We start from the raw sequence: 17,149 nt of genomic DNA, 5'->3' as shown, positions 1-17,149 counted from the left end.
GTCGACGCCGGCAGAGGAGGCGTTACGAGGTCGACCGGCGTCGGCGGGGACTCGGGAACGGGTCCCTCGGGCGCTTGCGGCGTCGAGGCCGGAGCCGTCAATGGCGCCGGAGCCGCCGGCAAGCAAGGCAGCCCAGTCGGGTCCGCGGGGCCCAAAGGCGCGCCAGCGGGCGTCGACGGCGGAGCCAGGCTCCTCATGGCCGAGAGGAAGGCACTGACTTCCGCCGGCGTCGCGTCAGTCCCAGGGACCGGTGGGTATGGGGACTTGCGCGGCGCCTGCGGCTCCGCCAGGGAGCCGCGGGGGTGGAACCACCCTGACCCTCGGCCGAGTCGCGCGACCGGCGAGGGGAGTCCGAAGAGCGGTGTCGCCTCTTGGACTTCTTGGAATGCTTCGACTTACCCGAAGACTTGGATCCCGACGACCGATGGTGACGTCGAGTGGCGAATCTCGAGAAGCTTACGGGACCGCTCCCGTCTAGCCTTCGAGCTCAGAGCCTTGCAGTCCGAACACGACTCCGCGTCGTGGTCGAGGCCCAAGCAGTAAAGGCACCGGCGGTGATGGTCCGTAACCGACATCAAGCGGCTACAGTCAGCACAGGCTTTAAAACCAGGCATCCTACCGGCACAAGATCAAAAAGGATCGAAAAAGTTAGTCAAAAAATGACTAAAGGGGTAGCTCTCCCGGATCTGCGCTTACTGGCGCGGAAAAAAGAAGAACTGACGTCAGCGCGCGAGGGCGGCGTCTAAGTACTCCGACGACGTCATTCCGGCGCACGACGCCGACGACGGACGCGGAGCCGCAGACGACGCCTAGCGACGCGCAAGGGGTATTGCTGATGAAAAATCTTCCGGATCCAGTCTGACGCCTGGGGATATTCTAAGGTGAGGAATCTAACTAACGTGTTTCTTTCAGATAGTGAAGCACATATAATAAAAATGTAAATATGCAGTCTGCTCAGAAGGAGAAAACAACCTACACCATAAAACACATAGTCCAAGACGACTCTAATGAAGGATGAACCACAAGAACATGTTTCCAAGTATACAAAGCATAGTCCCTGAATTAATCAGCGTTATAATAAATATGCACACCACACGAGTAGTGAGGACATACTACGCTGATTACGCGAACAAGTAAAGACGAGAACATCCCTATATACCAGACTTACCACTGGGATACCAACAAGTCCCTATGAGGGACAACGAAAGGTCAAAACAATGCACACTTTAGCATGCCTAACTGCTTCAAAGAAGCTTGCGCCAGAAAATCTTCAATGCAAGAAGACCCTTCTCTTGATAATAACTTCTTGAGCACAAAGCTCATCCTCAGAGGCCAAGGAACAAAGGGAAACCTCCCTCCGTCATCTAAACCAATCCTAAACAAGGAAAAAAATTGTACTGAGAATAAAACATCTGCTCTAGCAGGACACTAAGTGGACAAACCAAAAACGGACATGTAAAATGCCCTAACAAAGCCTACTCGCTTATAAAGAAATACCCTGCATCTCAGGTATAAAGGCAAGTTACCCAGTATGAAAATCTATGATTCTGAAGATCTCTGTCTGTCATGGAAGAGTCTTAACGTTGCATCAGCTTGACTCCCAAAAAGATGAGCACCAGCGAATGGCATATCGACCAAAGTCGACTGGAGAGCCTCCAAGAAACCCGAAGTTGCCAACCAAGCCCGACACCTTAATGCCACTGCTGATGCCATAGCGCGACCCACAGAGCCTGCAGTGTCCATACCACACTTTATGGTAAGCCTAGCAGTCTGCTGACCATTTTTAATCAAATCACCAATCTACTAGATGAGGTTATCCGGAAGAGATGGTAACACATTCTGTAGCAAATCTCATAAAGTATGGGAAAATCGCCCCCAGCACACAAGTTGTATTTATGAATCTCAAAGCTGAGCTTTCCGAAGCAAAGATGTGTTTACCACATGCATCAAGACTCCTAGACTCCTTACCCACAGAATCTACATCCTGTGAAGAAGTACCAACCTGAGTCACCAAGCTACAGATGGAATGGTGTCTATGAAGACAAACTGGGTCCCTAGTGCAGACAGCTGACTACGTGCAATATCTCGGTCCACTGAGGCCCTCGACTCAGGCTTGGTCCAAGTACCTAATAAAATATCAAAAAGGGCGTCCCCAAACGGAAGAGCAGGTTCTTCCCCTGTCTGTCCCTGAAAAAGGACCTCAATCAAAGGGTCTGTGGACCTTTGCACCGTAGGAAGTGACAAGTCTTAAACTGTAGCCACTTTTCTTAGCATGTCTGCAAAGGAGGAACATGCCTCTGTAGCAAGACTAGGGGGAGAAAACAACCGTGAAGCTGGTGATGAATCCAGGCCACTAGCCTCTCCCAGAGCAGACAACCAGCTCTCCATCCGGTGTACATTCATGTCAGAAATGGGCAGAAAGGGCCCTGCCTCAATAGAAAAAGGCTGTCTTTCCATAACCTCTTCCTGAGAAAGGATCAAAACCTGCATACTCGCCTCAGTCTGAATAGTCGACTCTGCATCCAACATCGTATGACGCCTACATGGAGGAGGAGAAGCAACTTCGAGGGACGCTGCCGATGTCAGTGTCAGAGTCGGCTGATCGTAGTCTGGCATCGTAGGTTGAGATCCCGAAGCGGCACCAGCCGACGTTGATCGGCGCCACCCCTTGACTACAACGTCACCGAAGGTAAACCTTCTGAGGGCACTCCACTCACTTCCTTGGGGCCTAAAGGCGCTCTAGAGGGAGATAAGGTTAACAAAGATGAGGTGCAAGGAATTAGAATATTCCCTTATCTGAGCCATCAAATTCCCGACTTCCGGAAACTTGGGGGGACGCGGTGCGGAGTCGCGTACAGCCTCCTCAACCGTCGAACGGGAGGAGCCATGGGAGACGGAGTCTTCATGCGGTAAAGTTCGAGAATGCCGCAACTTCACCCGCTTACCTTTTGACTTTCCTGAGAACGACATCCTCCAGAAGGGCTTTGGCACCTAGATTGACCCCGCAAATGCTCTTCCGGAGACGATGAGGACTGAGGCTGGGAAGCCTCCGAGGATCGCGACACACACGCCGCCATCAACTTCAAGCGCCGCTCCTTTAACAACTCCGGCTTTAGTTTCTGACAGAAGCCACAATCCTCTACTTCATGGTGCTCATCTAAACACCACATACAAATAGTATACAGGTCGGTCACCAACATATGTTGTCTACAAGACCAACAAGGTTTGAAACCAGTAGATATTAGTCAAAGGCACCTTGTTCCACCAACACAAAGTGTTGAAGCAAGTAAAAAAAATCGACCAGAGGAACAACTTCTCCGGACCTTCATTACAATGTTGAAAAGAAGAAACTGACGTCCACACGCCGGGGGGACTTATATAGCTCCACTGACCATATGACCGGAGTCAACGTCATCGAGGAACCATATGATGACGTCCCCCGGCGCGCAGGGGTACTGCTGAAACATTACCGAATCCAGACTGGTACCTGGGGAGAATTCAAAAGTTAAGGAATCTGCGGCAAAATGTCTCTATCAGATAGAAATGATCTGACAGCAGCGCGCGGAGGTGGCGACTACATAGGCGCCACACACATCACTTCCAAAGCTGCCTAAGCAACATGGGGCCGGCTAACGCCAATTACCGGCGTTCAGGAGTATTGGTTCCGGATCTAGTGTGACACCTGGAGAATATTTGAAGGAAAGGAATCTGCTGCTAGAAGTCTCTATCAGATACAAAGTATTTTCAAGAAAATGTTGAATAACAACAGGTCTCCTGGGGAGAGTTGAAGAACTCTGGGATGCGTCGAAGGCACGGAAAAAAGGGAACTGACATATTTACACCAGTGGTGGCGTTTTAGGGCTCTAGTGATATCAGGCTTTGCTGCGCGCGGAGCCGTGTTAAAGCAGGCACCCCCTACCAGCATGGGAGCGCTATCAAAAACTTTCCGGTCAAAACTAGCATATTGTATATTCAAAAGGTGAAGAATTTGCAGGTAGAATGTAAGTGTCTTGACAGTCAAGAACTTATGGCCACAATTGTACATGTATAAACACTATAAGGAAAGGCGCGGATGGGGCTCATCTGGGTAGCGTCCTTCCTGAATCAAAATGAAATGCAGAACAAGCTATCCCGGTGAAAGATTGTCATCCACAAGAACATTTCTCTCCATTCGGTGGCAATGGAGGATGCTACAGGTCCGTATGGGGTCTTAAATTCTTTTCCAACAAACCCTCATCTACCAACCTTGGTGGCATGCTTCACCATCTGGTTGCCACGTTTGCCCAAAAGTTATGTTGGGGGGCAAACGGGCTGCCTGTCTCGGGAGACAGGAAGTGCTTTGACAGGGGTGGAAGATTTCTACCAGAATGAGGTGTGGGATCACTGTAATTAAAAATCCTAGCTAGGGATTCCAATGTTAGTTTACTCCTGGATCCCTGAGGAATTCCAAAAACAAGAGATGGCGGGACAATGGGGTTAATCATAGTGCGTCATTCCTATGATCAAAATGTTTCAGACTGTCTAGGGCCTCAGCCGGGGGACAAAGGCTTTCTTAAAGGTCATGATCCCGATTGTGCACTCAACTCTTATACATACGTGCACTGAGACATACAATATATTTGTGCCTAATGCACATAATACCTGTTGTGGTAGTAAAGAACAAGTTACTTACCTTCGGTAACGCTTTTTCTGGTGGATACAGTATCTGCCTGTGGATTCCTCACCTTGTGAATATCCCCTGCGCCAGCATTCCACGGAACTTTTCTTCCCCAGCATTCCACGTCGACGTGGGCGACGTCACAAAACATCGGCTCCGCACGCGACTCCGTACGACGTCATCGGAGCCATAAGAAGCCCACGTCGGCGTGATGACGTCAGTTCCACCCATTTTTTCCGTGCCTTCGAGGCGAACAGGTGAACCAACGACAATCCCAAGTATACACAGTATATAGAAAACCAATACATATACATAGCATACAAAACAAAGGAATGCTAATCAAACAAGCATTTCCTACAAATGTACAAGAGAAAATACAAGCATTTCAAACAAGACCTATTTCATGGTATACAAAAGGTGGACAACGGGGAGGCGGGTGGGTTGGTGAGGAATCCACAGGCAGATACTGTATCCACCAGAAAAAGCGTTACCGAAGGTAAGTAACTTGTTCTTCTGATGGATACATCTGCCAGTGGATTCCTCACCTTGTGAATAGATTCCCACAGCAGTCCCCACTCCCGGAGGAGGGTGTCCACCTTTCTATACCAGAAAGTCTTGCAAGACAGAGCGCGCGAAGTGGCCCTCCCTCCTCATCTCAGAGTCCAAGCAATAATGCTTTGCGAAAGTATGGAGGGAGGCCCAAGTCGCGGCCTTACAAATATCTGCCACAGGAACACCCCGGGCCAGAGCAGATGTTGAAGACTTAGCTCTAGTAGAGTGAGCACGAATACCCTCAGGAGGAGTCTTACCAGCCAGGGCGTAGCAGATCTTGATGGTCAGTATAATCCATCTTGACAGCGTGCGCTTGTGCACCGCTTTACCTTTAGAACGACCAACGTAGCCAATAAAAAGCTGGTCATCAATACGAAAGTCCTTGGTCCTGTCCAAATAAAAACTCATAGCCCTCTTCGGGTCAAGGCGATGGAGTCTTTCTTCTTCTTTGGAAGGATGAGGGGGTGGATAAAAAACAGGGAGGGTAATAGACTGCCCCAAATGGAAAGGAGTAACAACTTTTGGCAGGAAAGCAGCCCTGGTCCTGAGAACCATCCTTTCAGCATGTAAGGTAAGAAAAGGAGGTTTGGAACTAAGAGCTTGAAGCTCACTTACCCTCCTTGCCGAGGTTATGGCGACAAGAAAAACCACCTTAAAGGACAACAGCCTCAAAGGACAATTATGAAGAGGCTCAAATGGGGACCCCATTAAAAAGGTTAAGACAAGATTAAGGTCCCACTGAGGCATTACAAATGGAGTAGGAGGAAACATGTTTGTAAGGCCCTTGATGAACCTCAGAACAACCGGAGATTTAAATAACGAAGGCTGATCTGGAAGGCACAGAAATGCCGATAAGGCCGAAAGGTAGCCCTTGACCGTGGCCACAGCACAGCCCTGCTGAGCCAAGGAAAGAGCAAACTGAAGCACATCAGAAAGATGAGCCTTTAAAGGGTCAATGGACCTCTCCCCACACCATTTTACAAACTTAGACCACCTGTAAGAGTATATGGACTTGGTGGAGTGTCGCCTGGCCGATAAAATAACGTCCACCACATCAGGTGGGAGAGAGAAGGAACTCAGGTTGCCCCGTTCAATCTCCAGGCATGAAGGTGTAAGCTCTGGAGGTGGGGGTGTAGAACCTGCCCCTCCGACTGCGAGAGGAGGTCTGCCCTCAGAGGGAGACGGAGCGGAGGGCACGAGGAGAGGTGGAGTAGATCTGTATACCACACCCTTCTTGGCCAGTCCGGGGCGACCAAAATGACTTGGGCCCGGTCTTGGCGAATTTTCCTCAGAACCCGAGGAATCAAGGGTATGGGAGGAAACGCGTAAAGGAGTCGTGAGCCCCAACTCAACTGAAACGCGTCCCCCAACGCCCCCTGCATCGGAAACTGGAGACTGCAGAATGACGGGCAGTGCGCGTTCTCTCGGGTGGCAAACAGGTCCACCCGAGGAGTCCCCCACGTCCGAAAGACGTGACGAACCACCTCCGGATGGAGCCTCCACTCGTGGTCGGCGGAGAACTGCCGACTGAGACTGTCCGCACGCACGTTCAGCACCCCGGCCAGATGATTTGCCATCAGACAAATCTGATGGTCCTGAGCCCAGGACCACAGACGCAGGGCCTCTCTGCAGAGACAAAGAGACCCTACTCCTCCCTGTTTGTTTATATACCACATCGCGGTCGTGTTGTCTGTCAGGACTTGAACTGACTGACCGCGAAGGGAAGGGAGAAAGGCCTTGAGTGCCAAACGAATCGCCCGCAACTCCAGAAGGTTGATATGAAACAACCTCTCCTCTGGAGACCAAAGACCCTTGATCTCCAGATCCCCCAGATGAGCACCCCACCCTAGGGTGGAGGCATCCGTTATCACTGTGGCCACCGATGGAGGTAGATGGAAAGGCTTTCCTTGGGACAGATTGCCCTCCACGCTCCACCAAGACAGATCCGCTGCAGCTTCTCCGGAGATCTTGATCGACTCCCCGAGATCCCCGTTGTGCTGATACCACTGCTTGCGGAGGCACCACTGGAGCGCCCTCATGTGCCAGCGTGCATGGTTGACCAACAGAATGCAGGAAGCGAACAGACCGAGCAGGCGAAGGACCTTCAGAACTGGAACAACCGCTCCACTGTGGAATAAAGGGACCATCTCCTGAATGTCGAGAATCCTTTGAGGAGGAGGGAATGCTCGACACACAGTAGTGTCCAGTACTGCCCCTATAAACAGGTTGCGTTGAGAGGGCACCAGGTGAGACTTGGGCACATTGATCGAAAAACCCAAGTCGAATAACAGCTGAGTTGTCACCTGCAGATGACGCTGCACCATCCCTGGGGACTCTGCCTTCAGAAGCCAGTCGTCCAGGTAGGGGAAAACCGGAATCCCCGACCTCCTGAGATGAGCAGCCACCACTGCCATCACCTTTGTGAAGACTCGAGGTGCAGTAGTAAGACCAAACGGGAGGACCGCAAACTGATAATGTTGCGACCCAACCGTAAAACGGAGATACTTCCTGTGCGACTTCAGGATTGGGACATGGAAGTACGCGTCCTGCAAGTCGAGCGACACCATCCAGTCTCCTTGCTGCAACGCTTGAAGAACCTGCGCAAGGGTCAGCATCTTGAACTTCTCCTGTTTCAGGTAAAAATTCAAGATTCTGAGGTCCAGAATCGGACGCAATCTGCCGTCCTTCTTGGGGATCAGGAAATACCGGGAGTAGCATCCCTGACCCCTTTCCTGCTCCGGAACCACCTCTATTGCGCCCTTCTGAAACAAAGCTTGAACTTCTTTCTGCAGGAGAAGCAGGTGGTCCTCCGAGCAATAACCTTGGCAAGGAGGGTAAGGGGGAGGAAACTCCCGAAAGGGAAGGGCGTACCCAGTCTCTACGAGGTTCAAAACCCAAAGGTCGGTTGTAACAGATTTCCAACCCCGTAGAAAGTAGGACACCCGACCCCCCACAGGTCTTACATGATCCGGGATGGGGGATCTAGGGCTGCTTCCCTGAAGCCTCATTTGGAGCAGAGGAGGAGGAGGAAGAAGAGGGGTTACGACCAGAACCTCTCCGACCCCTTTGCTTCCCTCTATAGGAGCGATAGAGGGGATTCTGCTGCTGTTGTTGCTGCTGCTGTTGTGGCTGTCGAAAGGAGCGAAAGGATGACCTTCCGAATCCCCTAGCCTTACGGAAAGTTGAACCTCTCACAGGAACCTGCAGACCCAAGGACTTCGCCGTTAACCTACTGTCCTTAAAACGTTGAAGAGCAGAATCTGCCTTCTCCCCAAACAACTTTTGTCCATCAAAGGGCAGATCCACCAGCGTGGCCTGGACATCCGCAGAAAACCCTGAGGAACGGAGCCATGCTTGTCTCCTCGCGGCAATGGACGACCCCATAATTCTCGCCACAGAGTCCGCCGTATCCAGCCCAGACTGGATCACCTGCCTGGCAGCTGCCTGAGTGTCCGCCACAACCTCCATGAAGGACGACTTATCCCCCTCAGGTAACTTAGGGGCCAGAGTTTTTATAGAGTCCATCAGGGCATGAACATAACGCCCCAGCAAGCACGTAGCATTTGATGACTTCAATGCCATACTTCCTGAGGAGAAAGACTTTTTGGCCGCCTGATCAACTTTCTTCGACTCCCTATCAGCAGGAGATTGGGGGAAAGCACCCGAGGCATGTTTAGAACATGAAGCCTGCACCACTAGGCTCTCCGGAGAAGGATGCGTGGATAAAAAATCCGGGTCTCCTGGCGCAACCCTGTATCTCCTTGCCACCTGCCTGCAAACTGCTGGAGCTGACAGAGGCTTCTTCCACACCTCCAATACTGGTTCCAAGAGAGCCTCATTGAAAGGTAGCAAAGGCTCAGAAGCCGACGTCGGGGAGTGCAACACCTCTGTGAGCAGATTGGACTTGTATTCCACAGAGGGCAGCTGCAGATCTAACAACTCCGCGGCCTTCTTGATCACAACATGGTAGGGCGCCAATTCCTGTGGTGGAGAAGACCTTGCAGAAGCATGCTCCCACTCCGGGGTGGTATCCAAACCACTTGCTACCTCTATACCTCCAAACTCATCCGAAGAAGAGTCCACTTCACCTTCTTCCACCTCAGCCCGAAATCTTTCCTCCTCCAAAACACTTTGGGCCTCCCGCCTCGATCGATTCCGGGGAGCCGGCGTCGTCGACGTCGTACGCGGCGTCGGTGGAGCCAAAGGCATCGGCGTCGGAGGCGCTACAGGTGGAGTCGGCGGCGCCGGATGCGGCGTCGATGGAGTCGGCCTCGGCGTCAAAGAAGGCTCCGAAGATTGACCATCCATCCGAGGTCGAGCCGGATTCCCAACCGGCGCCGGAAACTGCCAAGAAGGCGCCATCGGCATAAAAGGCAGAAAAGGAGCCTGAGCGTATTGCTGCGGCACTCCTAAAGAAAACGCCATCGGACCCACGGGACCTGCTGGTGCTCCGGATGGGAAGGATGCTCTCTGAAAAATGCCATACATGGCATTCAGAAATCCCGAAGGATCCGTACCTGGAGCCGGGAATTGGGGATAAGGAACTGCCCCTGTATCCTCCTGTGGAGCCACCGGCGTCGGCTCCTCCGAATCCTCCACCGGAACCACGGAGTCATCAGGCACCGGGACAGACTCTTCCTGCTCCTGCTCCACATCAGATTCCACCCGACCAGGAGTCGAAGCCTTGGACGGCGCCGGAGACGGCGTCGGGGAACGAGCCGGAGTCCGCTTCGGAGAGGGAGACTTCGAAGACTTATCCGGAGAAGGCGAAGGAGACAAGATCTTGCTCTGACGTCGACGAGGCGAAGCCGATCTCGACCTCTTAGACTTCGAGGACCGACGCCGAGAAGAATGCTTCCTCTTCTTATGGTGCTTCTTCGACTTCGACGACCTCGAAGTCGAAGACTCCCGCCTGGACTTCTCCTTTTTCCTCCCTCTCTTCTCCTCACCGATCTTCTTCATGAAGAGTTTGGTCTTCCTCTCCTTCAGTGCTTTAGGATTCATGCTCCTACAGCACCCGCACTCATCCACATCATGATCAGAAGAGAGACACCATAAACAATTCTGATGCGGATCCGTCATGGACATCAGGCCTCCGCACTCCCTACAGGGCTTAAAGCCCGACTTCCTCGTCGAAGACATTCCGATTTTAACAAGAATACACCACTAGATTACAAAGTATCTAGAGAGCACTGGGAAAAAACCGTTGCGCGTCGACGGCGCGGAAAAAAGGGAACTGACGTCATCACGCCGACGTGGGCTTCTTATGGCTCCGATGACGTCGTACGGAGTCGCGTGCGGAGCCGATGTTTTGTGACGTCGCCCACGTCGACGTGGAATGCTGGGGAAGAAAAGTTCCGTGGAATGCTGGCGCAGGGGATATTCACAAGGTGAGGAATCCACTGGCAGATGTATCCATCAGAAAGACTCTACTTTTTGGGTTCCCCAATTACGGTCATTTAGTGCCTAATGGAGGTTGAAACGCCCTGCGCCCCTTTAGTGACGCAGTCGTCAAAGGGTTGCACTAGCAATTCTGCCTAAAATTGTAACCCAGAAAGAAGCATAGTCTTTTTGCTAATACAGCGAGTATTATGTGCATTAGGAATACATTTATTGTATGTGAGTGCCTGTAAAGAAGGAGAAAGCTGGAATATCACCTTGCCATTGCCCCATTAAACACATCGTTCAATAACTTTCCTGAATAGCTGGGGACCTCATCTCTGCTTATCCTTTCCTAGGTAGGAGCCTAGTTAATCTCATGCATGCCCTCCTTGTCTCAGTCTAAGCCTAACTACTAGCCTTGTGTCATCAGCTTCTTCGAATCCTGTAGACAGATCTCCATCGTAGGTTCACCTTGCAGCTGCCATATAGAGAGGTGACTAGCCACTTGGTTTGATCAAGATAAAGATCAGTGTCTATGAATGGTCACACCATTGGTGCTCACATACTGCCAGGCTACTTCGCAACCATCAAGGCTTATAATGAACAGAAGACCAGGTAGGAAACATTAGAGGTCAGTGAAGCGCTTGTAAGGAGAATCTGATCATCAGTCAACCTGCACACCCCTCCATGGAAACTACTTTAATACAACGACTGCTATGGTAGTATGAAAAGCATTAATTTTAAGTACATGGATAAGCATGCCATTTCCAAAGGCACCAACATAAGCATCAAACCCTGGGAGATACTTTCACAGGAAAACAAAGGCATACTGATGGAGATTGACAACAAGCTCATAGTCTTTTGGTCTTTTCACAGCTTGATCACCCCACTAAGCCATGTGCTGTTGCACACACTACTATGCTAGTCAAGAAACTACACACAGAAATCTGCCAAAACAGCTTCAGACTCACTATTTCACTACAAAGCTCTGCCAGTGCAAGCTCAGACAATGCATGCTTGCCAAAGATAGCTTCTTTAATACCAGCATAAAGTACTGAGACACCACACAGCTCGTCTGAATCCATACAAGTTGTCACCCGTTATACCACTGGGGACCTATCAAAGCTTGGTCAAATCATTTTTAATCTCCACACAAAGCCAAATGAAATTCTAGTACTGAGCTTTAAGGTGTTCTTCCAATCCTTTAAAATGAACAATTTGGTAATTCACACCTGTTTATTGTGCAGACTGTAGAAGAGGACCTCCTTCTCCACTCCAAAACCCACGTACACCAAAGTACCTTTTTCCCACGGACAGAATGCTGCCAAGCTTGGGGGCAATGAGCCTTGCTCCTGGAAAACAAATATATACAAACACATGAAAATCAATCTTGATGAGAATGTAATGCGCCATTGATGGAGGATGCAAACTTTTAAGTTCACAATTAAACAAGCCACTCTTCACATTACATATAAAAAGAACCTGACACAAAATTATAATGACAAATGTAATAACATTTATTTTAAACCTTTTTCACCAAAGGCACCGAAAAACTTGGATGCGATTCCAAAGTCATAATTGGAATAGCACCTTCAGGATGACTAGAGAAAGAGTATGACAGTACTCCAAAATCAAGATAGCTCTGCCATAATAGGTTCTAGATTGGATGCTGTGAATTCATTGTGGTTATGTGTGCCCTTTACAGAGCAAGTAGTGTACACATGGTTTACTGGTTAGGAGTAAACCAGATAAAGACAGGCTACTAGCATGTATTTGTAGTTTTTCCAACATAGATATCTTCAACATATTCAAAACATTTATACAAATCAATGCAAGTGCAGATGATCCCAGGTAAGGTTCATTTGGACTTAAAAAAAGAGTTAATTAAATATATTTCTTTATTTATCATTTTTAATACATATGTTCAGCGGAGACTCTCATGGAAATACCTACAAATATAAAATAGCAAACTGTATTTGCTCTCATTCACCTATATCAAACAAAGGAGTCCTATTACTAAAAGTGTCCTATTACTCATATGTTGTAGTGTAAGATATCTTACTATCTTTTAGATCGGAGTGCCCATTGACTGAGTGCTAAATGTATGCATCAGCTAATGATAAGGAGATGCCTCATGGGTTCACCAGATGTGTTGGAAATTTGTCTCCACATCTCTGGCTTCTTATCATTAACATGCTTCTTCTGCATAAGTATTAGAGTCAAGATATATCCTTTACCCTCAAGATAATTACTTTCTTGTCTATCCCAGTGAAGGCAGAGATGTCTCACCTTATGAACAAAATGATCTTATGCAAGCTTTACTGGATTTAAGGAGCAACGTGGGGGAATATGTAAGTCTAATGAGAAGGCTAAAGCTGTTTTCTCCTATTTTACAGATTATTTAGGAAAAAATAAAAATACAGTTACTGTGGCCTCTTAGTGTCAGGTGGAGTCTCATATTTATGGTGATGTGCAGAAAAAATTATTTCTCTAAGACAGGTATCTTGTGACTTAGACATGATGTGTTAGCACAGACTCAAATGCTCTTGACCAATTTGACAGCTTCAGAGTTTCGATAGAGGAGGTAGCATTTTCTGCAGAACTTATAATCATGTGCACCTGTTAAGCAACACCTGATTCTACTAACCTTCTAAACTGAATGAAAAGTAAGGACATGCTTAGTTTTTCTCGAAAAACTTCTGAGTTGGATGATTTTTTAAATAAATAATGACAATGTAAAATATATGCTATATTTCGCATGCAGTTATATTTAATTTCTGTTAGAACTTGTTGAGGTCTACATGAACATCATATGTAAAATAATATAAAACAAAATGAAGTTACTTACCTTGTGGAAAAAAAGAAAGTCCGACTGAAAAATGCTCCTGTCGCATCCACCAGGATAGATTGGTGACCATGCCCGGAGTGACCTGGATGAGATCGTCGAACAAGCCTGTCTCGTGCACCCACTGTCTGTCCAATTCCTCTTGAAGTCGACGCATTTGTAGAGAGCAAAATGGGATCAGGGGAATGCATGAAGACATCATACCTAAGAGGGACTTGTAACGGCAAACAGAAAGTGACATTTTTTTCCTTTGGATGAACTTTGGCAGTATTATCAGTCTTGGTGGACTCTCTGGTGTGGGATATGCTTTGGAGAATGTTGTAACTTGTGTGGCCCCCAGAAACGTTATGTTTTGTGATGGCTATCTCTGGTTTCAGAGTCTAATCCATGTAGTTGAAGAGCTTTGTGCAGGCTATTATTGATGTTTGTGCAGCCTGCTTGGAAGGAGCTTTGACCAACTCGTCATCAAGATAAGGGAAGTCTTGATGCTGGTGCTGTCTTAGAAAGGCTCCTACAGGAGCCAAGCACTTCGTGAAGATGCAAGGGGTGGATTGGAGGCCAAAGGGGAGCACCTTGAACTGGTAGTTGCTGCCAGGTACTATGAATCTTAGAAACTTCCTGTGTTTTGGGTGGATGGGAATATGAAAAAATGCATCTTGGAGATCGAGGGTTGTCGTACAGTCTTCTTGGTTTAAGAGCTGCAGTATCTCCTGCAGCGTTACCATGCGGAGCGATTGCTTCCTAAAATTGGTCACCACTGCCTTGACTTCTTGCGGACCAAGAAGAAACAGGAATAGAAACCTCTTCCTCTGTGTGTTACAATAACACTCTCTATAGCTCCATTTTTAGCATGGTTTTGACCTCCAATTTGAGGATTTGTAGATGCTTGTGAATGGAAGGTTGGGGCGGAGTTGGAGGTAGTCTTTGGAGGAATTTCAATGTGTGGCCGAATTGAACAAGGTCTAGGACCCACTGGTCAGTTTTAATTTCCTGCCATCGGTTGAGGTAGTTGGTTACTCTGCCGCCGAGGCAGGAAGAAGGAAAGGGAGGAGTAGCTGGTGCCTGAAATGTGTTATTGATGACTGTAGGAAGCTGGCTCTCAATATAGTGCACTAAAAAGAAGTACACTGTGCAGAGTGTCCAGTGAGTCCTCAGTTGTTTGACAGAGGTGAAAGTAGATCATGCTAATGTTCTATTTGTGATAGTGTCGGCGAGCGGTTAGGCTCATTAGAGGGTAGTGCTAAGCATTTGTTGTAATAACAGAGGCAATAAATGAGACACAACTCAAGAATAAATCAGAGAGCAATTTTTCTTATGAATTTTCAAAGATAAGCAAATAGTTCAAAGTTGTGTGCAATTACGCACTATACAATCCTATGGGAGGAAAAAGCAGGAAAAGCACACAGCTCAGACAGTTGTAGGGGTCCACCTTCCAGGTTTAGGGTAGCAGGAAACCAAGGTTCAATGTTCTACCAACAGGTTGTCGAGTGTGTCCCGAATTCTGCTGGGAGCAGAGAGTTGGTGGAGTTGCTTGGCTTTGGTACCGCTGGAGTCCCATATGGACTCTTTGAAGTCGTGTTGGTTGCAGGGCGTCCGGTACCTTGGGTATTGGAACTGCCCAGCTCTGGTTAGTCCTGGTGCCTCCACACTTGGGGATGGAGGGGGTGGTTCAAGGGATGAGGGGGAGACAGATTGACCTTACAGAGCACGAATACATCTTCATGGTCGGTTGCTGTGCTGGTCAGGCTGGGGGCTGCAAGTCGGTGGACCGGACTCTGCGGTTTTGGGGCCTGTGGCCTGCAGTGGAGTGACTCCTCTGCTCTGAGGGAGTCCTTGGGGCAGTCTGCGAAGGCTGGTAGCCCGCTGGGATTCTTAGATGCCACATAGCAGCAGAGCGAAACAGTTAATCTCGATTGTCAAGTCTTGAAGCGACAGGCAGGCGGTTGTGCCAAAACTCTGCGTCAGGCACTCACTTCTCAGGTTCAGCAGCTCCTCTTTGTCTTTAGGTCCATCGAATTTCAAGTTGTGGGTCGAGGGGTGCCACCTAAATACTCAATTTAGGGATGTTAAGGGGAGTAACAGGTGGTAGCCAATGGGCTACCTACCTTTAGGCTGACTACACCCTCTATATGACCACTTCGTGTGGGAAGTGGGCATAACCCTGACCCTAATAGGCTAATTCTCTCCAACACAAGATGTAGGATTTTAAAAAGTGGGGTCCACATCAGCTGCCCCACCTAAGGTGCTGGCTAGGAGTGGGCACACCTTTGAATCTAACAAATTTTCCTACCTGTCCTCTCGCCAAAAAGTGGGGACAGGACAGGGGCGGTGGCATCTTTTACTAGCTGGAGAGGCCTGTGTCGCATTTCAAAGGCGGCCTGGCCTTTGAAGCTTCTCGCCCTGGAAGGCGGTTCCTGCTTGGAAGAGGTGTGAACACCTCCGCCTAGAGCAAGCTGTGTTCCTGGCACCGCAGGAGGCCAGAAGCATGTCTAGTGGTGGCAGGCCGGCTCAGACCAGTCGGCAACCATACTAGGAGGCAGTAGATTTTCAGGGAGCACCTCTAAGGTGCCCTCTGTATGCATTTATCAATAAATCCGAAACGGTCATCATTGCGGTCTTATTCAGACGAGATGTTTGGTGCCAAACTTTTTGGGATACAGTGAAGCCATCATGGGGCTGAGGGACTCGTAATGACGAGTGTCCAACCCATGTACTCGTTATGGCTTCCCTGTTTACTTACAACGTCTAAGAATGGACTCTGACATTGCAGGGTCATATCTGCTCAGGCAAATATATCCACACATTGGACATAGTGCACCCTGTCCTAGGGCAGTAAGGCCTGCTGTACGGGTGGCTTACCCATATCTCATGCAGTGTCTGAAGGCATGGCACACAGGGCTATGTGCCATGTTGACTCTTCAGTTTTGTCTGCACTAAGACACACAGGCTGCAATGGCAGTCTGAATGATCTTAGTGAGGGGTCCCTAGGGTGGCACAAGTTGTGCTGCAGCCCTAGTGGGCCCTCTTCAGTCCCAATGAACAAGTTACTTACCTTCTGTAACGCTTTTTCTGGTGGATACAGTATCTGCCTGTGGATTCCTCACCTTTTGAATTACCCCTGCACCAGCATTCCACGGAAATTCTTTTCTTAGCTCTCCCATGTCGGTGAGGACGTCATAATAGCACGGCTTCGCTCGGGACACCGAATGACGTCATCGGAGCCATAAGAAGACCTTGTCAGCGTGCTGACATCAGTTCCACCCATTTTTTCCGTGCCTTCGAGGCGAACGGGTGGACTGACAACATAACACAAGTATATCCAGTATACATAATATATACACAAAAACTAATATCAAATGCATAAAAGCATTTTCCGGCATTAAACAGTATCCATGAAAATGACATATAAAAACTGACAATGTCAGACAGTCAAAACTTTATTCGGTATAAGCAGGAGGACAACAGGGAGGCGGGTGGGTCAGAGAGGAATCCACAGGCAGATATTGTATCCACCAGAAAAAGCATTACCAAAGGTAAGTAACGTGTTCTTCTGATGGATACATCTGCCTGTGGATTCCTCACCTTTTGAATTGAATCCCCAAGCCGTACCTCTACTGGAGGAGGGTGTTCAACTGCCTATACCAGAAAATCTTGCAGAAAAGAAACGTGAAAAATGGCCGTCCCGCCTAAACTCTGAATCCAAGCAGTAATGC

The 17,149-nt window shown here is 48.9% G+C and overlaps 1 protein-coding gene across 2 annotated transcripts in view; it reads right to left on the bottom strand.

The window, feature by feature from the left end:
- The window catches only part of WDR90 (WD repeat domain 90), a 1,426,420-nt gene that overhangs the window by 106,131 nt on the left and 1,303,140 nt on the right, over window positions 1-17,149 (bottom strand). For both annotated transcript variants that reach the window (XM_085628141.1, XM_085628142.1), the window contains exon 41: window positions 11,824-11,943. In XM_085628141.1, coding sequence (XP_085484267.1) covers window positions 11,824-11,943 — 120 coding nt within the window. The remainder of the gene's footprint in view (window positions 1-11,823; window positions 11,944-17,149) is intronic.

The sequence above is a fragment of the Triturus cristatus genome, chromosome 10, assembly GCF_964204655.1.
Source record: "Triturus cristatus chromosome 10, aTriCri1.1, whole genome shotgun sequence".
Classification (NCBI taxonomy): Eukaryota; Metazoa; Chordata; class Amphibia; order Caudata; family Salamandridae; genus Triturus; species Triturus cristatus.
Note: the sequence above shows the minus strand (reverse complement) of the source record. Positions and strands in the feature narration are given on the sequence as shown.